Genomic DNA, 21,520 nt, shown 5'->3' with positions numbered 1-21,520 from the left:
TTTCTTGTTGTTACTTATGTTCGTGTAATTCTGATTCTTGCTGTGTTATTCCTTTCTGATCACCAGTTTGTAATCTACTAACGTGAAGAGTTAACATTCTAGGTGACTTATCCAGGCTCTCTAATGAATCTAGTCTAATTTTTGTGCCCGATTATAGTGTTACAAGGAATGTATTTAATTACCTACATGTAATATGAAGAATGTACAGAATGTGGGAGAATTCTCTTACAGAAAAATTATTCAACATCTCAAGAGGCACAGTGCTGTGAACGAGAGAAAACAGTCCAGCAAACGGAAGAGTTTTAATACCTGAAGAAATGGAGTAATCTGTAGAGGGTTTCCAATAGTATACGTTATTTAAACATTCAGAAAGATAGAAGAAACAGGAAAGGGGGTTATGAGGAAAAAAATGAAATAGAGACACTGCATAGATTTAATACGTATTTTCATCTCTTCACCTTCTTGAAAACTAAATGAGAAAAAAGAACGAGAAATGTTCAAGGGCAGAGAAGGGCAGAAGTGGCGGCAGCAGAGACGTGGACGCCTCTTTGGGAGAAGGAGGATGGACAGAGGAATAGGAGGGAAAGCTGAGCCCATGTGTCTGCAGAGGTGGCTCCCTGAGAAGCAGGCGAGTCCCTGACAGGTGACAGGGCCCAGGGCCCAGGACCTTGGTAGGCGAGGGGTAGAAAGGGGTGATAGAAGGACTGGGCAGGGTTCCTTCTGCCGTGTGTGTGTGTGTGTGTGTGTGTGTGTGTGTGTGTGTGTGTGTGTGTGTGTGTGTGTGTGTGTGTGTGTATAAAGCTCTTTAGTACTATTTGACATATTAAAGTGTATATATATTACTTTGATGAAATTTTAAGTTAATTGATTAGATCTTCGGGGAAAAAAATTGAAGCAGAAACTTTACTTGATGCAGTGAACTGCTGTGTAGCTGAAAAGCAAAGTAGTGAGTTGGGAGATTGCGCTTGGAAACTCTGGAGTTGAATGCTGAGAGCTGGAGTTGGAGGTGTGAAAGGAAAGCTGAGCCGTGAAGGCCAAGTCCAGAAGTTTCAATGTCCCTGTAGAAGCTGTTTCAGAAGGAGAGTATAGAGAGGGTGGAGGACAGGTGATACTTGAAGAACTGGCATCAAGATTTTCCCAGCAGTGAGTTCGGAGATTGCAGGGGCCGCTGAATGTCAAGCAGAATGGAAACAAAACAAAGCAAACAAAAAGCCATGCCAAGCAACAAGGAGAAAAGAAAAACCAAATTTGCAGTCTCTTAACAGCATTTAGAATGTAGCATAAAATATAGCATTTAAGAAGAGTCTTGAGGGCAAGTACTTCTGAATCTAGAGTTCTGTATTATTCACACTCATACAAGCAGGAAGACTGCCTCAGCCTCCCCCGGGCCTTGGGAGAGACAGGATGCCAGCTGGGCCCAGGATGGCCGGGGGCCCTGATCTGCCACTCTGGCCGCACGGCACCACACGTGTTCTCTCCAGAGTGCTGTTCACATCTTATATTTGCTGCTTGCCACTGGATGGAGATCGTTGGGAAACATTTTCAGACATGTATGATCAGAAACTGTACTACTCTCTGTGAAATAATTAAGGAATGTATCTCAAGAAAAAGGGAAATGAACCATGAATTCACAGGATAAAGGAAGCAGCTGCCAGCAAGCAAGTCATAAATACTGTGCTATGTTATGGTGTCAATGCTTTTAAGAATTAAAAAATCTAAAATTTCAGATTGTGGAGGAAAGCAGAGAGAAGACAGTGTACTATCTTTGTCTTGTTCAAGGAGAGGTAGACATTTACTGCAGTCTTTGAGAGGGAAATTTAAGTTTATGCATATTAAAAACTAAAATGTAACCAACAGCAGAAAAGAAATAGATGGTTAAGCTTTCAAACTAACAGAGAAGAAGGATGGAAAAAGAAAACTTGATTAATCTCTCAAAGGACAGAAAAAAATAGAGAGCCTGAAATAGAAAATCCACAAGTTCAAGCATAATCACATTAAATTTGGTTGGTTTCAGCTTATTAATCACCAAGACTCCTTAGATTGGATAAAAAGTACAAAATCCAGCTATAGATATTTAAAAGAGATACAGCTAGTAGAGGTGGAAAATAGAGGTATGGAAAAAAGATGTATGTAGCATAATTTATTTTTATAAGTATAATAAAACAGCATCCATACCCTCTGATAGCCATAGATTAGATGAGTGCAGCTTGTGGGATTTCTCTATGTGTCCTTTGTTCTTGGGTTGAGAAAAAATGGAGGAGGGTGGTTACCACTATTTTATTTATGCTATGTGAACGAAACCTGTTCTTTTTCACCAGACAGTTCTCTTTTTTGGATAATACGGGTTGTCACAAAAGTATTAGAGCAGTTTAAAGCTTTGATAGCTTCACACAGCACTTTTGACAATTGGGAAACTCTTTTCTTCTTTAAAAGTGACTGTAGGTTAACGTCCGTTTTTCTTAGAAGTCTGTGTTGCAGGCAAAGTAAAGCCGACAGATTTATGGGGAGCCTTGACGTGTCCACGTGGGCTGTGTTTAAACTAAGTTACAGCGTCTTTTCGGGTAGCATATGTAATCGCTACAGTTCAGGCTTAGTGCCCTATGTGTACTTCTGAACTCATAGATAGGATTAAATTGTTGTTGTCGTTTCCTCCTTTTCTTTCTGCTAAACATTCTCATTTTTCTCAGTGACTTGTTAAAAATTGTTTATAGGTCCTATGGCCGAGCTCCAAAGATGATTCACCTAGAATCTAACTTTGTTCAATTCAAAGAGGAGCTGCTGCCCAAAGAAGGAAACAAAGCTCTGCTCACGTTCCCCTTTCTTCATATTTATTGGACGGAATGCTGTGTAAGTATTCATTTAAAGGGAAAAGTTACAAGAACGTGTCTTGGAATGGGGTTAAGATTCAGAGGTCTGGGTTTTGCTAAGACAGCTATACTTTTTGAAATTTACTTTTTCATTTTAATTTTTTGGTAGTCTTCTCTTTTATCCATCCTTCAGCCAAGCGTGTGGCTTTGCCGTGGCCTATTTTCTGCTCTGGCCCAGCGCGGGGCACTCGTGGTGATCACCAAATATAGTCTTACTTGTGTTTCCAGTTCTTGTGAGCCATCTCACTGTGGCCTAGTGGGCACTAGGTATTTTTAATATTTACTTTGAGCTTTGTTTTCATAACACCCTGTACTCACCATCATGACAGTTACTGTACTTGCGAATCCTTGTTTGTCTCTGGTTCTGGTTTGCGGGCTCTCTGGGGGCAGGGGACTGTGTCTTCTAACTCACGATCTGTGTCTGGTGCAGGAGGCGCTCTGGGATGCCCATTGAGGGAGGGGACGCTGCAGCTGCGGGCACTGTGGCCTTTACTCGTACTTGGCAGTTCTGTATTCGTGAACCCATTCTTGACGGAATTCTTCTTTCATGAACGAATAGAAAATTCTGTGGGTCATTTCTTCCTGTCTGTTTGACTCTAATAAAACAAGCATTTAGCAGTATACAAAATATATAAATCGTTACATATTGTGACATTTTAACCTGAAACTGAGGATGCAGAAGTAGTTTTTGTAGTTTTAATGAGAAAGGACTTGAAGCTCACGCCTGTTCTCCCCTTCACACCGTGCACCTGTTGCCCTTGCTGACTTTGCTTTGTAGCCTTTCCCAGTGGAGTCACGTGGGATGTGCTTCCTCCCGAGAACAAGTGTGATAGCACATGTGAGATGCGGTCCACCAGGGGAGCTCGTTGGGGACTTGGCGCCCAGGGTTTTTATTGGGCCAGGCACATAGGCAGCCTCCGCCTGGCACACAGCAAAACTCCAGGGGTGGCTAGACTCCCGGGGGAATGCAGATGTTCAGCATAAGCCGTGTTGTTTGCACGGTTTACGCCCAGGGAGGCTCCCCTATCGCACAGTGACGGGAACCCCTCCAAAATCCAGACTAGATTTAGCCCCCAGTGATGATTCTTCCTGCACCAGTCATTACCAAGGCTTGCACATACCACTTCCCCAAATTTATCAGTCAGCGCTCTACTCTAGGGAAGAGCCTGTGTGGGCTTCTGTTTTATTTAGTGCTTTATAGTCAATTACCCTTACTTATTTTGATGTTCAAGTTGTCCCAGATTTGGCCAGTGAGAGTCACTTCAATCTGGCTCCTGTGTCCTTTGGAGCACTTTCTAACTTTCCGGCACAACAAGGTATTCTGGGTTCTTGTCCCTTTGCTACTCTTGTGCTGGCATCAGCCATTTTTTCACGGAGCCCTGGTTCCCTTGGCACTGTGGGAGTGTCCCCGCTTCTATGCCTTTTGGCTACACAGGGCTAGGGAAGCATGCGTCTTAGAAATCATGAGTTGATGCTGACGCCTCTGATTTTAGCCTAACCCCACAGGGCTCTTTCTTGCCCTACCCTGTTCCGTGTTTGTATCTACCCTGGCTCTGACGCGTCAACACGTTCACTCACCTGCTCAGTCCTCCAGTATGCATGGGATAGTTTCAGAATGGCTACACCTGTGCTACAGCCGGGGACAAACCTGCTGTGAAGAGTTCAGAGTTTGTGTGCAGTTTGTGCTTTCCCTAGACTGACAGTCCACATCCGTACCTGCTCGGGCTGGTCCTCTCTCAGGGGTCATGCTCTTCAGTGTTTGCCTAGTTGCTCTGGCATGTTTGTTTTTCCACATGGATTTTAGTATCAAATTACTTTTCTAAGTATTTTACTTTTTAGTTGCTATTGTCAACGGGGTTTTCTCTCCCATTATATCTTCTAGTTGGTTATTTTTTTTGTATATGAAGACATTGATTTTTTTCATGTTAACCTTGCTGAATTCTTTTATTGCTTGAGTTAGTTTTATCATTGGTTCTCTAGGCCCCAAAGTCTAGGGTTTTCCAGATATCCTATCCTGTCACCTGCAGAGAGTCTTATTTCTTCCTTTTCAGTTCTTATGCCTCAAATTGCTTTTCCTGTTGTAAGACATTGTCTAGTAGCAGTGGAGACAGTGGGTATCTTTTCCTTGTTCCTGACTTCAGTGGGAATGCCTGTGGTGTCTCCCCACAGTAGGGTGCTGGCTATGGGAATAAGGTAAATTTGAGCGAGTGTGTGAAGGAACTTCCATCCGTTCCTATTTTCTCGAGGGTTTTTATTAGGAATACACTGTTGAATCCTATTAAAGGCTTTCTCATACCTGGTGGAGATAATCATATGATTTTTCCCACTTATGTCTACTAATGCGTTGAATTACATTAATGGGTTTCTTATTATTGAACCATACTTGCATTCCTGGTATATTCCACTTGGTCAAAGTATTATTTTCTTAATGTGGTATTGGTTCACATTATTTAGGATTTTTTGCATCTATCAATATATTCACAAGTGATTGGTCTATAACTTTTTTTTCTGCTGTGTTTATCAGGTTTAGGTATCAATGTTATACTTGATTCATGAAAATAACTTGGAAGTTTTTGTTTGTTTTCTATATCTGAAACAATTTATGTAGCACTAGTACTGTCTGGTCTCTAGGGTTTGATGGAGTTCTCCTGAGAAACCATCTGGGCCTGGTACTTTCTTGTGGGATAGTTCCTTGATCACTTTCTGTATCCCTTCCATGGAAATTGGTCTGTTTCAGCCATTTGTCAATTTTGATAAACTGTATTTTTCTTAGAAATTATACATTTCAGTTTTAAAATTTCTTTTCATTGAGGTGTATGAAGTGGTCTTTTTTCAACTTTTAAAATATGCTCTGTGTCAATAGATATTTCCCCATCATTATTTCTTTGTATATTTGTGTTTTCTTCCTTTCTTCCTTGATTAAATTAGCTAGTTGTTTCTTTCCCCCCCAGAGAAACAGGAGTTTTATTTATTAATCTGATATACTAGTAGCATGTTTTCTATCTCATTAATTTCTGCTTCCATTTTTATTATTTCCTTCCTTTTGTTTTCTTATAGTTTACTTTGTTCTTTTCCTAGTTTTTTTAAGTTGGGATTGCATTTATTTTCATTCTTAAATTTTTAGTGATATAGGTCTTTAAAGATGTGAATTTAAATATATCCCCGTGTTCTGTTACTATTTTTCAGAAATTCTCTATTTTCTGTTTGTATCGCCCCTTACACTCAATAGTTTAACAGAAAGTTTTTTAATCTCCAGAAGGAAGTTTAAAAATATTTTCACTTTAACATTTCTAATTTTATTGCATTGTGATTAGAGTAGTGTTTTCAATATTTTCTGCTATTAGGAAAATTTTTTTTCTTTGTGACCTAATAAAGTGTTTGTGGATGTTCCATGTGTACTTGAGAATGTATTTTCTTTGTTTTTAGATTGTAATATTAAATATGTACCCATAAGAGCTATTGTACTGATTATGTTGTTGAGGTCGTTTATATTTTGTTTTGTCCACTTGATCTATCTTTAACTGACAGTGGTATGTTAAAGTCTTCTATTATTAGAATGTTTCTATTTCTCCTGCATCTTCTGTAGTTTCTGTTTCATATAGGTAGTTGATATATTATTTAGTGCATGGATATTAATAACTATTATAATCTTTATGGAATGAAATATGTCATTAAAAACATGGTTTCTGAGTAGTGTTTCATGTTTAGGAAGGCCTTGTCTATCTGAAGATAATAAGTGATTTTCTCCTATATTTTCTTTTAATATTTTTATAATTTGTGTTTTATATTTGGATCTGTATAGCTTCAAGTTATTTTTGTATATGGTAGGAGCAGTGTGGGTTCAGTGTCTAATTTGTAGTCTAAATGGGGAGCAACTTGACCCAATATCATTTCATAATCTACCTTTTCCCCACTTATTGAAAATGTCACCTTTATTTAATTTATTTATTTATTTATTTATTTATTTATTTTTATTTATTTATATTTTTTGGCTGCATTGGGTCTTCGTTGCTGCGCGCGGGCTTTCTCTAGTTGCGGCGAGCAGGGGCTACTCTTCGTTGTGGTACACTGGCTTCTCATTGTGGTGGCTTCTCTTGTTGCGGAGCATGGGCTTTAGGCACGCTGGCTCAGTAGTTGTGGCACACGGGCTTAATTGCTCCGCTGCATGTGAGATCTTCCCGGACCAGGGATCAAGCCCATGTCCCCTGCATGGGGGATGGCAGGCGGATTCTTAACCACTGCGCCACCAGGGAAGTCCCGTCACCTTTATTTTAAAGCAGTGTCCTTTATGCACAATATTCTGGACACATCAGTTCTATTAATCATTGTCTGTTCTATGCCTGGACCAGACATTTAATTACATTTAATTACATTTTTATAATATGTATTGATATCTGTTCTTTTAAAATAAATCTCTTGGCTAGCATGCATTTTCTCTTTCATATGAATTTTAGAATCCGATTGTTAGGTGTACAGATTTTATTTTCCAAAAATGTCTGTACGAGTATCTCCCATCCCACGTGTTCTTCTCTGCACGGCAGTGACATTCCTGCCATGAGAGCCTGGGTCTGTGTTTCCTCCAATTGAATCTGGGTGGGTCTGACTGGCAGAAGGGAAGCTGTGACTCTTGAGACTGTCCTAAAAGGGAATATATCTTCTGCTGCATCCTCTTGGGATGCTTGCTGTCAGATCCCGGCCACCATTCTCAGAGGAAGTCAGTGCCCCTGTGGGAAGGCCCTCTGGAGGTGTGCACTGCCAGCCCTGGCAGATCCTGTCAACAAGCTAGCGTCCACCAGCAGACGTCATTGCCTTCGCGCTCCCAGCCTTCCAGTGCCACAGATGACACCATGTGGGGCACACGAGCTGTCCACCAAATCTCCAGGGTGCAGGTCTGTGAGCAAATCTTCTGGACCACTGCGTATTGTAGTGGTTCGTTACAAAGCCATAGGTAACTGGAACAGTGACTGAAAAGAAAACAACAAAAGACTGAGGTGTTTTGATTGGGATTGTTTTGAAAGAGTTACACGTTCATCTGAGAAGAATTTTAATGATCATGAATCTTCTCCTCTGGGAACCTGGTTTGTTTCTCCATTCTTTATGGCTTTTATATGTTTTCATAACATGTCATAATGTTTTTCATAGAAGTCTTGAATTTTTTTGCTAGGTGTAGTTTTTGTGGGCATTATGGATGATTTTTTTTTTTTTTTCCTTAAACTTGTTTTCTAGTAGGGAGCCTGTGGGGTTTTTTTGTTTTGTTTTAGTTTTTTTGTTTTGTTTTATTGATAGTCTTTTAAAATTTTAATTTAATTTTAATTACTTACTTAATTTTTTTGGCCGGGTTGGGTATTTGTTACTGTGCACAAACTTTCTCTAGTTGCGGGAGTGAGGGCTACTCTTCGTTGCGGTGTGCGGGCTTCAGTAGTTGTGGGACGCGGGCTCAGTAGTTGTGGCTCGAGAGCTCTAGAGTGCAGGCTCAGTAGTTGTGGCACACGGGCTTAGTTGCTCCGTGGCACGTGGGATCTTCCCGGACCAGGGCTCGAAGGTGAATTCTTAACCACTGCGCCACCTGGGAAGTTCCTATTGATAGTTTTGATTACCATCTGTTAAGAAAATTTTTTGGAGCAAGTTGACAATGTTTAGGAGTTTAGATTTAAAAGTAAAACTCTTTGTTATTTCACTAGTTGCTTTAGGGTTTATAGCAGCGGCCCCCAGCCTTTTTGGCACCAGGGACCGGTTTCATTGAAGACAGTTTTTCCAAGGATGGGGGTGGGGTGGGGGGATGGTCCAGGTGGTGATGCCAGTGATGGGGAGCGATGGAGAGCAACAAACGAAGCTTCGCTCGCTCGCCCGCCGCTCACCTCCTGCTGTGTGGCCCGGTTCTTAATAGGCGTGGACCGGTACCAGTCCTTGGCCCGGGGGGTTGGGGAACTCTGGTTTACAGTATGCACTGGAAGTTACACCTCTTTCCTCCAAGTCATATTATACTACTTGAGACATAGTTCCTTCCCTTTCCATCCTTGTGAGTCCCCCTTCTCCGGCTTGGAGAAGCCAGGCACTCATTATCGTCTGTAGGTTTGCTTATTGGAATCATCGCTGCCTGTGAACCTTTTCCCGTCACTGCCGTCCTGCTGCCCTGTGGCGTGGGGGCCCCCCCCACCCCCGGCTCCGGGGCTGACGCTCTGCTGGATCACCCCCTCCCCACCTCATGTGACCCATGACCCCCCTCGGAGGCCCTGTTTGCCCTACTTGGCCTGGGACACCCCAAGCCAGCCCCCAGTCCTTCGTCATCTGCTCTGTGATGCCCTCCTCACCTGGCTTGGCTCTGGCACCGGGGCGGCTGCTCCCCACTAGGACCCCCTCGTCCCCCTTCCTTCCCTGTGATGGCGTCTTCCTCTCTTCGCTGTGGTTTCCTGAGAGACCCTTAACCTCAGTGGCTCAGCTTGGGTTCCTCTTCTGCAGAGTCAGCGAGTCTTTTTAGGAACGTTCACTGTTTGCTCACCGTCGTGAGTGATGGACTGGGTTCTTTCCTCCCGATTCCGCCAGAACTTTGGGGGACTCTGTCCAGCCGGCTGCTCAGCGAGACCTCTTCCCGAGAGTCCCCACAAGCTGCCACAGGATGTCCCCAGGAGAGGGGCTGGTGTCCCCTTGGGGTGCGGCCACCTCTCCTCAGTGTGGATTCTGGTGAAGGGCGCCCTGAGCTGGCCCCGGGACGGCCTTGGAGCTTGTCAGGGTTCCTCACCGCCCCTTGTCCGCCCTGTGATTTGTGTCTGCGCCTTGATTTTAAAGCTGCCGGGGTCTGTGGCTGCAGCCCCCTGGCCTTTTGGTTTCACTTTCCAGGCGTCATGCATCTGGGTTCCGACAGAACACCAGCATTGTAAAATCTAAGCTTCCAGTCCTAAGCACTGCCATTGTATGGAAAATATGCAGTATATGTGTATGTTACTGTTGGATATTAATTCACAGAAATTAGATTTTTGCAGGATGGTTTTCCTTTTAATTTTTAACCAAAAGATCTTTTTCAGATTGTACTTATTTCAAATTTAAACTGAGGACATAGCAGTTCTTAAAATTTTTAAGTACTGCCTTTTGGAGCTTTTCACTTATTAATTAAACGAAAGGAGGGACTTGATACAGAATTTGAGATTTAACTCATTCATGGATCAATCACATGAGTGTTACTCGATAGAGACTAAAAAATCCGGAGAAAATATAGGCAGGATAGTAAGGAATCTTTCTATTAAAAGAGGGGAAAGCATATATTTAGACAGTAGCTATTAATTATAGTTTCCAAAGGTTTTCAAGTGCCTGATATTGACATGAGTTAAGCATCTTGGTTTTTTCACTCTGAATCTGCTAAGTGGATTGATGGAGCATAACGTCAGTTGTAAACAGTTACAAAGCAAGGAGGACTTCTGTTTCCCTGCTTCTCCCTGGAAGAGAACCGAGGCTCGCCTCGTTGGCGTTCGTGCAGGCGGGGGGCGCTCTTTAGCAGGCTGGGGTGTGGTGCTCTGAGTCAGGAGCAGCTTTGACTTTTAGGCCCAGGCCGGCTCCCCTATCGAGCCACGTGAATGAGAACAACTTTCAAAAGCCCTAGAGTGTCCTCTTTACTCGGGTTCGCCTCTGAAGCTGCCTTGCCCCTGACGTGGCCTGCACGTGGCCTTGAGGTTGGAGTGGTTCTGGGGGCTCCCAGAGTGCTGAGGGGCTGCAGAGGAACCATGGGGAGGCCGCCCCCCCCCCCGCCCCGGGATGGCAGCTGGCCTGAAGTGGGACGAGCCACTCGCCTCTCCCATCAAGGCGGGGCTGTGACTGTGTTGGGACCCTGTTGTGCTTGGGCCCAGGGCCTCTGGCCCTGCAGACCTGGGGGGCCTTTTAAAGTCCCAGCTTACTTAGCAGACTGTGTCGCTGTGGGCAGCTTGCTCGGCCTTCTGCCTCTCCACCTCTTCCTCTGTAGCGCTGGAAGACCTCCCCTCGGCGTCCCGGTCTGGGGGACGGTGCACACGTGGGGCGTGGGGCTGAGCCTGCCCGGAGCGCCAGCAGCCGGGACCAGCGCCGGGCTTCCGTGCTGTCTCCCCGTCCCGGAGCAGAAAGGCACGCTGTCTTCTGTTCTCGGACACGTTTGGCATGTAAACTAAAGGATATTAATTAACCTGCTTTCACAGTGAATTGTTTATTTTCAGGATACTGAAGTGTATAAAGCTACAGTAAAAGACGACCTCACCAAGTGGCAGAATGTTCTGAAAGCTCACAGCTCCGTGGACTGGTTAATAGTGGTAGTTGAAAATGATGCCAAGAAAAAAAACAAAACCAATATCCTTCCCCGAACTTCTATTGTGGACAAAATAAGAAACGATTTTTGTAATAAACAGAGTGACAGGTAAGTGTATGTTTCATTTTACCTCTTTGGGCTGATGTCTGGATGACATAGTTCACTGGCTTCCAGGTAGTAGTAAGTATTTGCTCTGTGAGCATGTGTCCTATGCCTGACACTTGAGCATGTGATGGGTGCTGAAGAGAAGACCAGGTCCCTCTCCTCGTGGAGTTCCTGGCTGGCTGGCGAGAAACTCTGAACAGTCATCTGCAGCGGGTTGCCTGGCAGGGGAGGCCCCGAGGCCTGGTGACCGTGGGAGAGACCACAGTGGGTCCCCTTGGAAGGCCGGTGATGGGTGTTAGCACAGGAAGGGCTCTGAGACGTCTGCAGCCTGTGTACAGCAGGGCTCCTTGGGCGTTCCTTGGTGCTGGGACCCTGTGTTTTGTTTACCTTAACACCTAGTAAGAGTTCCTTAAGCCAGAAGTTATAAAATGCTGGTTTAATCTAATTCAGAAACTTTAAAAGGGAACCTGAGACGTTGGTGGCTGCTTCAGTGCCTGGACTGACTTTCCCCTCTTGCTCAGCCGTGTCTGGGCCCTGTTCTCTCCTGCTGGTAGCTCACTTCCCGCCTCTCCAGTGAGTCCACGCCTAGCCGTGCCGGCCAGTGCCTCTCTTAACACCCGGCCAGTTTAGCGCTTGAGGTGCTGGGGCTGCAGTGGTGAGCCTCGTCCCTGCTCTGGTACTGCGTGGTCTAGTGGCAGAGGCGGGCATTACTTCACACCCAAGTCATCACACCTGTGGTCACCACAGTGGCAAATGCTCAGACAGAAGGTTCCAGAGTGCGGCAAGAGCTGGGAGTAGGGGAGCTGGCCTGCTCTGGGGGCTAAGAAATGAAGGACGTGCGAGGAGTTAAGGGAAGAGATCCTGGGTGTGTGCGGCCAGGAGTCCCAACCAGAGCCTGCCACGTGGCTGCCACGTGACCGCATCCTGTGTCAGGGCCACCTGATGAGCTGACAGTTCTTCGGGGAGGGAGCCATGTGTGGGCTTCCTTTCTATGTTCCACACAATACTGGGTACACAGTAATGTTCACACTTGCTTTATTTAAAGTTTGAATTAGGGCTTCCCTGGTGGCGCAGTGGTTGAGAATCTGCCTGCCAATGCAGGGGACGCGGGTTCGAGCCCTGGTCTGGGAAGATCCCACATGCCACGGAGCGGCTAGGCCTGTGAGCCACAGTTACTGAGCCTGCGCGTCTGGAGCCTGTGCTCCGCAATGAGAGGCTGCGATAATGAGAGGCCCGCACACCGCGATGAAGAGTGGCCCCCGCTTGCCGCAACTAGAGAAAGCCCTCGCACAGAAACGAAGACCCAACACAGCCATAAATAAAATAAATAAACAAACAAAAAAAGTAAAAAAAAAAAAAAAAAGTTTGAATTAGATGGTTGAGCTTACAGTTTATCTTAGGGAAATCTCACTCAATCTGGACTTCTGGGGATTTTTTTTCTGAGGTCTGTTATTCATACGTTAGTTATCTCAAAGGAATCAGTTTAACATTCTGCTAGATGCTCCATTACTGAGTGTCCTTTTCCTCTCTGTGGTTAGGTGTACTAACATTTTTGTTCTGAAAGAAGAGTGGACGGCCGTAAGGCCTGGAGGGAAGAGAGCAGCTTTACCATCTGAGGGGAAGTGGGCCACAGGGAATGCTGAGATGGGGGAGCCCAAAGTCAAACCCGAACGGCCTCTGAGTGGTGTTGTTTTGTGTTGTTTTGTTTTGTTTTTTAATTAATTAACTTATTTATTTTTTGGCTGCATTGGGTCTGCGTAGCTGCATGCAGGCTTTCTCTAGTTGCGGCGAGCAGGGGCTACTCTTTGTTGCATTGTGCGGGCTTCTCATTGCGGTGGCTTCTCTTGTTGCGGAGCACGGGCTCTAGGTGTGCGGGCTCAGTAGTTGTGGCATGTGGGCTTAGTTGCTCCGTGGCATGTGGGATCTTCCCAGACCAGGGCTCGAACCCATTTCCCCTGCATTGGCAGGAGGATTCTTAACCATCGCGCCACCAGGGAAGTCCTTGAGTGGTTTTTAATATAACAAAAGAAATCATATTTGTTTGGGATTTTGTTAAGTAAATAAATTGCTACTAATGGGGTGTGTTAGTCTAAACTTATGAAGAGTTCAAATTGTGTAATAATTTTTCTGAAGTGCTTATTGATTACTTTTGTCTACGTTATAATTTTATCTAATTTCCAAAAGTATGTTTCTGCTAGGCTCATTTAAAACTAACTTGCTTTTAATGACTATTCTTTGTACGAAAAATTTAACTTACTAAAATTTTTAACATTTCATCTTCAGTATTTAGAGATGCCTTCTAACATTTTGATTTTCATGAATTTGCAAAGCCACCTTTGACAAATCTGTACTCTTAAAGTATAGATTTCACTTAATACAAAATGTTTTCTCTGAACAGTAACTGTGTTTCTACGCTATTATTGTTAGTTAGTATAGAGTAGTCCATAGTATTAAAGCACTATAAGTTATTTATACAGTCCTCTGCTGGACTTATAAGTTATTGCTTACTTATTATTATAAAATTACAAACATCATTCTAGCTCAGATGTTATCTACATCCTTAATTATTTCCTTAGGATAACTCCCTAAAAGGAAAATTGCTTGGTGAAAGTTTTGTGCGTTTTCAGGCTTTTGGTAAGCGATGCTGAGGCAGAGGGTCGTGTGCTCCTTGTCTGTGCCAGCAGCGTCCCCGTGGCTGGCGGAGACCCCGGCCTGGAGCTCCCCGGCCTGGAGCTCCCCGCCGTGCAGCCACGCGCCCTGTGGGCGCTGCTCTACGCCAGGTCGGACTCCGCCAGCCCTGACTGGAGGGGCTGTTGTGGGTTCTCCCTTTCTCAGTTAACGACGCTCGATGTGAATTTCTGAAGCATAGTTTGTTGTGTTAATTGATAAGAGAAGAAGAAGATGTAGTAGAAACAGTAAATGTTGAAGGGCATAATAAGGGATGGAGAGTGTAATGAATATATTTTCTGATGGATAAGCTCCAGGTCACTGCAGGAAAATATCGTTTTGGTGATTGGTGTTTGCGTCAGTTTCCTTTTTCATCTACCCCTTGTAGGTATAGAGAACTCTGTCTGGTCAGGAATAAACATGGATTATAATCCTTGAGAATGCCTTAAGGAGAAACTACTGAGCTGATAGACCCTCGCAGCTCATATAGTGAATAAATACACGTTAGTCCTTTGAGGGAGGAGGCTTAGGAGTGAGCTGACTGGACCCCTTTATCTTTCAGGGGAAGAAACAGAATCTAGTGGGGATGGAATGACTGGATTAAAGCCAGCCACCGACTTAAAAATTTTCTTCTTGGTACTGATTACTCACCTGGTGGACCGCCTAGACTATGGCTGTTTCACCCTTTGTCCACTGATTTATAATCCATAGCTTTAGTCCTCCCTCCAAGAGGTATGATGGGGCCCAGAGAAAATGAAACTTAGAATCTGTTCATTTTGCTACTTGCTGGTAGTTCAGGTAAAATATTTACAGAGGAGGAATGTTGAAACTCATAGCATCAATATTTAAAAGTTATTTCTGTGTTCAGATGTATTCATCTTTCTGAATTATTGTTATCAAGGATAAAGAAAGTTACCTCTTCCAATCTCCCGGATGAATGTGTTGCCTTTTCCAAATCCATTGGAAACACTTGTAATTTTATGCCTGTGATATTTTTACACCATGCATACAAAGTCTTTTTGTAGTGAAATTGTATTATACCTACAAGTTAAGCAATATCTTTCTAAGCCTTTATTTATCAAGTATTTATTAACGCTGCTCTCGAGGAGCTCACAGTCTGGTGGGAGAAACAGACCAGCAAAGAGAGATGGTGTTTCCAGGGCACACTGACTGCTGTGGTCGTGGAATCGTGGAATCGCAGTGGGGCCAAGCGCAGAGCCGCGGGGGCGGGGCTGGGGGAGAGGTTCAGTGAGGGTGTGTCGGCTGAGCAGGGCTGTGCGGGGAAGGTGCTGGGTAAAAAGATGGGAGAGCATGAGAAGCTGAGTGGGCTTGAGCTGGAGATAGTAGGAACCAAAGCTGGACAGCTGGGTTGGTCCGTGTTGTCATGGGCCTCGTGTGCCATGTTAAAACATCTAAAGTTTAGTCTGTCAGTTACAAGGAACCAAAAGGTTTTTGAAGGGGGGCAGGGCAAATGGGGTTTGGGAACTGAGTGAGATACAATCACCTTATTTTACAGAGAGCCCTGGAGACAGGATCTAAGACTCAAGACTCATCATAAATCCCTCTCCCCCTTTCCAGTCCATTCTACAGCAACACTCTTGGGAACAGCACCGACTGCTCATGTGGCATTAGACCAGTTCACGATGAAGCCTTTTCCTAATCTGATTTCTCACCACCTGCCTAATGTTTTTTACCCGTTAAAGAAGGAAGAAAGGAAGGGGAGGGAGGAAGCCAACCTGCAGCCCAGGGAAGTGGTGGCCGTGGGGCAGCGGTTCTGTGCTTTGCGGTGGCTTCTCCACAGTCCGTCCATCTCGCCACAGGTGTGCCGTGCTCTCCGACCCCTTGAAGGACTCCTCCCGAACTCAGGAATCCTGGAATGCTTTCCTGACCAAACTCAGGACGTTGCTTCTTATGTCTTTTACCAAGAACCTGGGCAAGTTTGAGGATGACATGAGAACCTTGAGGGAGAAGAGAACTGAGCCAGGCTGGAGCTTCTGTGACTACTTCATGGTGCAGGTACGTGGCTGATTATATAGAACTAGGCTGTCTCCTTCTTCTCTCGTTCCCTCTTTCATTCTTCATGACTAAGGCAGCTCTCTTTTGGTAATTCATATTGACATAGTTTTTAAAACCAAAAGACAATACAGTAGGTAACAAATGATGCTTCATTCTCTTGGCTTCTTAAGCAGAGGATCAGAGATGGTCTGCTGAGTAATCATTCTGTCAGCTGCCCTGCTGCTTCACAGCTTGGCATCTAGCCTTTTATGAAGTGGCCTTGTCCTCAGAGTAATTCTGGTTTTGTTAGTGTCTCGGGCCTCCTGGGGCGTCTACCGTGGACATGGCTTAGGCAGAGGAGCCCCAGCAGTGGTGATGATCCTGATGATAAAGACGTCCACTCCCTGCCTGGCGCTGTGATTAAATTGTGACTTCCCAAGAACGTTTCCTCTGTAGTTTTGTTTTATAACCTTGGGTTCCAATAAAAGATTGTCTTTAGCTGGTTTCTTTACTCTAGTTTACAGAAGTATGGTCTGTAATCAACTCTTTCTCTCTTTTTAAAAAAAAATTATTTATTTATTTATTATTATTATTATTTTTGGCTGCGTTGGGTGTTCATTGCTGTGTGCGGGCTTTCTCTAGTTGTGTCGAGCAGGGGCTATTCTTAGTTGCGGTGCACGGGCTTCTCATTGCGGTGGCTTCTCTTGTTGCAGAGCACGGGCCCTAGGTGCGCGGGCTTCAGTAGTTGTGGCTCGTGGGCTCAGTAGTTGTGGCTCACGGGCTCTAGAGCACGGGCTCAGTAGTTGTGGCGCACAGGCTTAGTTGCTCCACGGCATGTGGGATCTTCCTGGATCAGGGATCGAACCCGTGTACCCTGCATTGGCAGGCGGATTCTTAACCACTGTGCCACCAGGGAAGTCCCAACTCTTTCTCTTTTAAGAAGAAAAGTCTTAAGAGAACAAAGGGATGTGTAATAGAGTAGTTTGGGGGAGGAGACCTTCTTAATACTGCAGAGTGATAAGAATGTTGCTCTTAGGGTTCCTTGTTCTTGTTCACCGTGTTTTGACTGAAAAAGTGTAATTTTCATATTTAAACATCACTTGTATATTAATCATTGAAGAAATAATGCACTTTGAATAAGTAAAAAACCAATTCTCATTAGAAATTTTGAAGTTTATCTCTTATTCTGATGCTTCTGTCTTAGTGGTATTTGGATGATTTTGGGCACATAAGGGAATTTGAATGTGTTCATAATTCCCTGTATGATTGACCAATGACAGATCTTTCAGATTTCCCTGTCTCTTTACCCTTCAAGCTTATTAAGCTTATTTTTTAAGAGTAACAAACCAGGAAAGAGGGAGTCTAAATGAACCCAGTGGTGCTGGTTTAGAATCAGTGTGAACCCATGGTTGGATGGCTGCTGGCTAGATAGATTCACAAATACAGAGGTATGTGTAGGTGAGGGTTAATACATATACATATATTTCCTTGCTTTCTCCTCTGATGGGGCCTAGAAAAAAATGACACCTCAGTAGCAATGAACACACTCAGTGCCAAGTTCTTGGTTTCTAAACTGCATTCTCCAATAAAAGGTGCCAGGGCTCCTGTGGAAGTGGTTGATTGCAGGGCTGGTGTAGGGAAAATACAGTATCGTGTAGAACCAGAAAGTTAAGAGGTGCACAAGAAAGGTGGAGGTCTGTCAAAAGAAGATATGCACCACCTCCAGGAGCCCCCTCAATGGCCAAAGCGGGAACAGTTTGTGCAACAAAATAAGTACTAACAGACTTCGGTTTTAACCCGTGGGGTAAAATTCATATCCATGAGTCTATATAGATATAAATAAATAGGTAAATGGAGGAGAAAATTCTGCTCTTCCATATAGCAGAATTCTAATGAAAAAGTGTGTGTCTGGGGTCCAGGGAAATACTGAGGACGAGAGGCTGACCAGTCAGGCCCCGTCTGCTGGTAGGTCACGCAGAGACTCGGGGGATCATGTTGGCCGTTCCCTGCTTCTTTCTAGTCTTCTCTCTGTGTGTGCATAAATGTTGACATGTGGGGTCATTAAATTGATCTTTTCTTGGTATAGCACAAGCGTTATTCATTATGCTGCATGCTTTTCTCTGTTGTAATCTTTCATAGCTACTTGTTTCAAAACACTGATTTATATTTTTGCTTTTTTTTTTTTAACTTTTTTTGGGTAAATAGGAGGAACTTGCCTTTGTTTTTGAGATGCTGCAGCAGTTTGAAGATGCCCTGGTGCAGTACGATGAGCTGGATGCTCTGTTTTCTCAGTATGTTGTCAACTTTGGTGCTGGGGGTGAGTAATGAAATTTTAGAAACAAATTCTTTTCTCAATATAGCTTTCCCCACTTTTGAATAGTATGGAAGCTGCTGTTTATTTACCTAATGATTAAATCATCTTTTGTTGTTGTTTTTTAAAAAACATTAAATACAATATATTCGCATGGTTCCTATAGGAAATGAAATGAGAATTAAGAATTAGTCACTTACACTTGTAGAAGACTCTTGAGTAATGAAAGTGTTTAAGAAGTTGTTTTTTAGATATAAAGTGTCATTTCTACAACCTACAGCTGGCTAGTGAGGCTTCTGATTCTGTGTCTCCTTGCTAGCATAAGAGTGGGAATCTTTTTCTTCTGTTGAGAGGTTGTCTTTATAATATTTGAGAGTTCATTACAGTGAGTCCTACATGACACCATTGTAAAGGGTGTTCATCTTTCTTTTAAACTTTTAAATGATGTCTTAAAGTCTTCTAAAAATACAGAACTAGCACAGTGACCCATATACAAAGAAAAAGTTTATAATTGTGCTCACTTTTCTTTGCTTGATGTTTATTTTGAAAGAAATGGCATCATATTATCATGACCTTTGTCTGTAGCTTGTTGTTCTTACTAACAGTCCATCACAGGCATCTCTTCAAGCTAACAGATCAGGTTCTAAGCTATTTCTGATAATAGCTGCAGAGTGCTTCACGGTGTGGATTCGTTAGACTTTATTCAGCCCACTGGTGTTGGACATTTGGGTTGTTTCCGCTCTTGCTACCACAAGCAGCGCTGTGATAGACATCTTTGTTGGGGGTTCTTTTGAGAAGCTTTGTCACAGTGTCTGAAGAAAGGCATGATTCCAAGGAGCCACCGTAGTGTCTGCTAGGAGACCTGTAGGGAGTGAGGTGCTGGGACAGTCAGCGTGGGCTGTGGGCACTGCCCTTGTTCTGGGAGTGATGAAATGTCACCCGTTGAGTCCCACTCCAAAACAGTTTTTATGCAGTTCAGGTTTGGATCTCCTTACTTTGCTGAGACACAAACATAAGCATATAACCAAAGCAAAGTATTTACCAATTAAGTTTTAAAAATTTAGAAGAGGTAAAATTCCATTTCTTATATCTTACATATCCATATTATACATATATATCTCAAATAGCTCACATGTTTCTTACATTGTATTTCACATAATTTCTTTGTTCTCTCAGTTTTAAAATAAACCTGGAGCAATTTAAAATCCAAAAGTAAGCCTGGACCAACTTTAGCAGCTAAATAATATTGTTCATTTTTGTTCATTCATACAACAGATACTTCCTGAGAGCCCACTCTGTGCCAGGCCCTGTTCTAAATACAGTAGGGAACAAAACAAAATTCCTTCTTTTATGGAGTTTACGTGAAGGGGAAACAGAAACAGAAAAACAAAAGTGTGACTTAAAGTCAGGTAGTGAGACTAGTAAGTGTGGCCTGCAGAAGAGGACATAGGTGCAGAGGTAGGGTGACGGTAGGTGCTGTTCAGTGTTAGACAGATGGCCTGGGAGGCTCTCTGAGGAGAGGCCTGACTGAAATGTGGGGGGAGCCAGGAGAGTGCTGGGGATGGGGGCCCCGGCAGAGGGACCTGCTGGGGAGGGGACCCTGATGGGTGGGGGACACCTCACTTAGTGGGCACTGAATCAGCTGAGTCTAAGTTCAGATCAGTAAAGGATGCTCTGCTGTATTTGGCACTTCAGACATATAGTAACGTCAGTGTGCCAGTGTTGAGTCACTTCCTGAAGAGAACATAGAATTAGATGGCTGTGACACCTCTCTTTTGGAGTGAGAAGGGTAGATTAAAAAATTTTTCATAAAGATTGAGTGACTTGTTATTGTAGATTCTTATATTTATTTTAAGATCACATTTGAGTCTTAGGGCTGTAAGTTAAAATCGAGGAGTCTTATTGGAAATTTTTGACAGTTAAAGAATTTTTCTCCTCTGCTTCCTGCTACTACGTCTTCCTTGTGCCTGCCGTCCCTTCCTCTAGGAGCGTGACTCAGGTATTGACATGGTTGAGCTGAGGCAGGCACGAGGCTTAAATAAGTCAGGCAGAGTGTGGAAATGAAGGAAGATGAGCCGCACAGCACGCTCAGCCTGCTCCCGCCCGGGCCTCGCCCCTCCTCCTGGGGCCGACCGACCGCAGAGCCTGAGGTGTCCCTGACCCTCGGCCTGGCAGCCTCTGGTTGCATCCTGACCTGCTCAGGACCTTCTGGGCCTGGTACGGCGTTGTGCCCCGTGGCCGACGTCCTGTCCCCCAGTGCTCGTCACCAGGTGCCAGGTACCCAGTGGGTGTTCTTGCGGTCACCACCCTGTCCCGCATCCCTAGACGGGGTCCCCACAGACAGAGGGGTGGGCCGGCGCTTCGGGCCTATCCAGTAGCTGAGCCGCCTGTCGGTACACGAGGGCTCACGGTCCTGCGCAGTGAGGTGGAGGAATCTGCGGTCAGCGCCTTTCACGATGTGTGTTTGTTTAGATGGTGCCAACTGGCTGACTTTTTTCTGCCAGCCGGTGAAGAGCTGGAATGGATTGATCCTCCGAAAGCCCATAGATATGGAGAAGCGCGGATTGATACAGAGGCAAGAAGCCACCCTGTTAGATCTGCGCAGTTACCTGTTCTCTCGCCAGTGCACCCTGCTCCTCTTCCTGCAGAGGCCGTGGGAGGTGGCTCAGCGCGCCCTAGAGCTGCTGCACAGCTGTGTGCAGGAGCTGAAGCTCTTGGAAGTGAGTGGTCTCTTTTCCCCATTTACCCGCTTCCCGACTGTTGGCGTAGAAAACGCGGAACCTTCGATCCCAGGCATTGAACTGTATGTGCTTAGGAAAGAGTTTTCTTTTTGTCAATGTCCTTAATTTTTACTATATTATTTGCATACTTACTCTTTACACTGATTAACTAATTGCTCGAAAATGTAATTTCTGCTCTCAACACGGTGGAGCTCACTCACCTTGGCCCAAAGCGAGCCTCTTAGATCACTTTCTTTTTAAGGTAACTTTGGCTTATTCTGTGGAAGCTGGTCTTCACCGATAAAGATTACTTACCTGGTGGACACACAGAATTAGGTTTTGTAGGTAGACGTTTGTTTTATTTCAGAACTGTCTTTTCAGATAAATGATTTTGCACATGAGCATGCCGGTAACAATGCGAGTGATACACAGCAAGTTGTGCCATGTTAATTAGTAGCACGAAGTTTCATGGATGTACGTTATGAGTACGTGTGTGCATGTCTGTAGGAAAGAAACCAGTTAGCGAGGGCTTAAGTTGTTTATTTATGGTGAAATACTTGTCTTTATAGACTAATATCCTCCAGGGCTA

At 44.3% G+C, this 21,520-nt stretch overlaps 1 protein-coding gene across 6 annotated transcripts in view; it reads left to right on the top strand.

Annotated features, from left to right (window-relative positions):
- Positions 1 to 21,520, top strand: part of TRAPPC10 (trafficking protein particle complex subunit 10) — a 92,689-nt gene that overhangs the window by 30,882 nt on the left and 40,287 nt on the right. For 3 of the 6 annotated variants that reach the window (XM_082393491.1, XM_082393487.1, XM_082393488.1), the window contains 5 exons: positions 2,688 to 2,847; positions 11,045 to 11,241; positions 15,726 to 15,921; positions 18,106 to 18,217; positions 20,684 to 20,931. In XM_082393491.1, coding sequence (XP_082249617.1) covers positions 2,688 to 2,847; positions 11,045 to 11,241; positions 15,726 to 15,921; positions 18,106 to 18,217; positions 20,684 to 20,931 — 913 coding nt within the window. Of the gene's footprint in view, positions 1 to 2,687; positions 2,848 to 11,044; positions 11,242 to 13,865; positions 14,073 to 15,725; positions 15,922 to 18,105; positions 18,218 to 20,683; positions 20,932 to 21,520 lie in introns of all 6 variants that reach the window. The other 3 variants (XM_082393489.1, XM_082393490.1, XM_082393492.1) reach the window with 2 other exon arrangements.

Source organism: Balaenoptera borealis, assembly GCF_965194805.1.
Source record: "Balaenoptera borealis genome assembly, chromosome: 5".
NCBI classification, from domain to species: Eukaryota; Metazoa; Chordata; class Mammalia; order Artiodactyla; family Balaenopteridae; genus Balaenoptera; species Balaenoptera borealis.
Note: the sequence above shows the minus strand (reverse complement) of the source record. Positions and strands in the feature narration are given on the sequence as shown.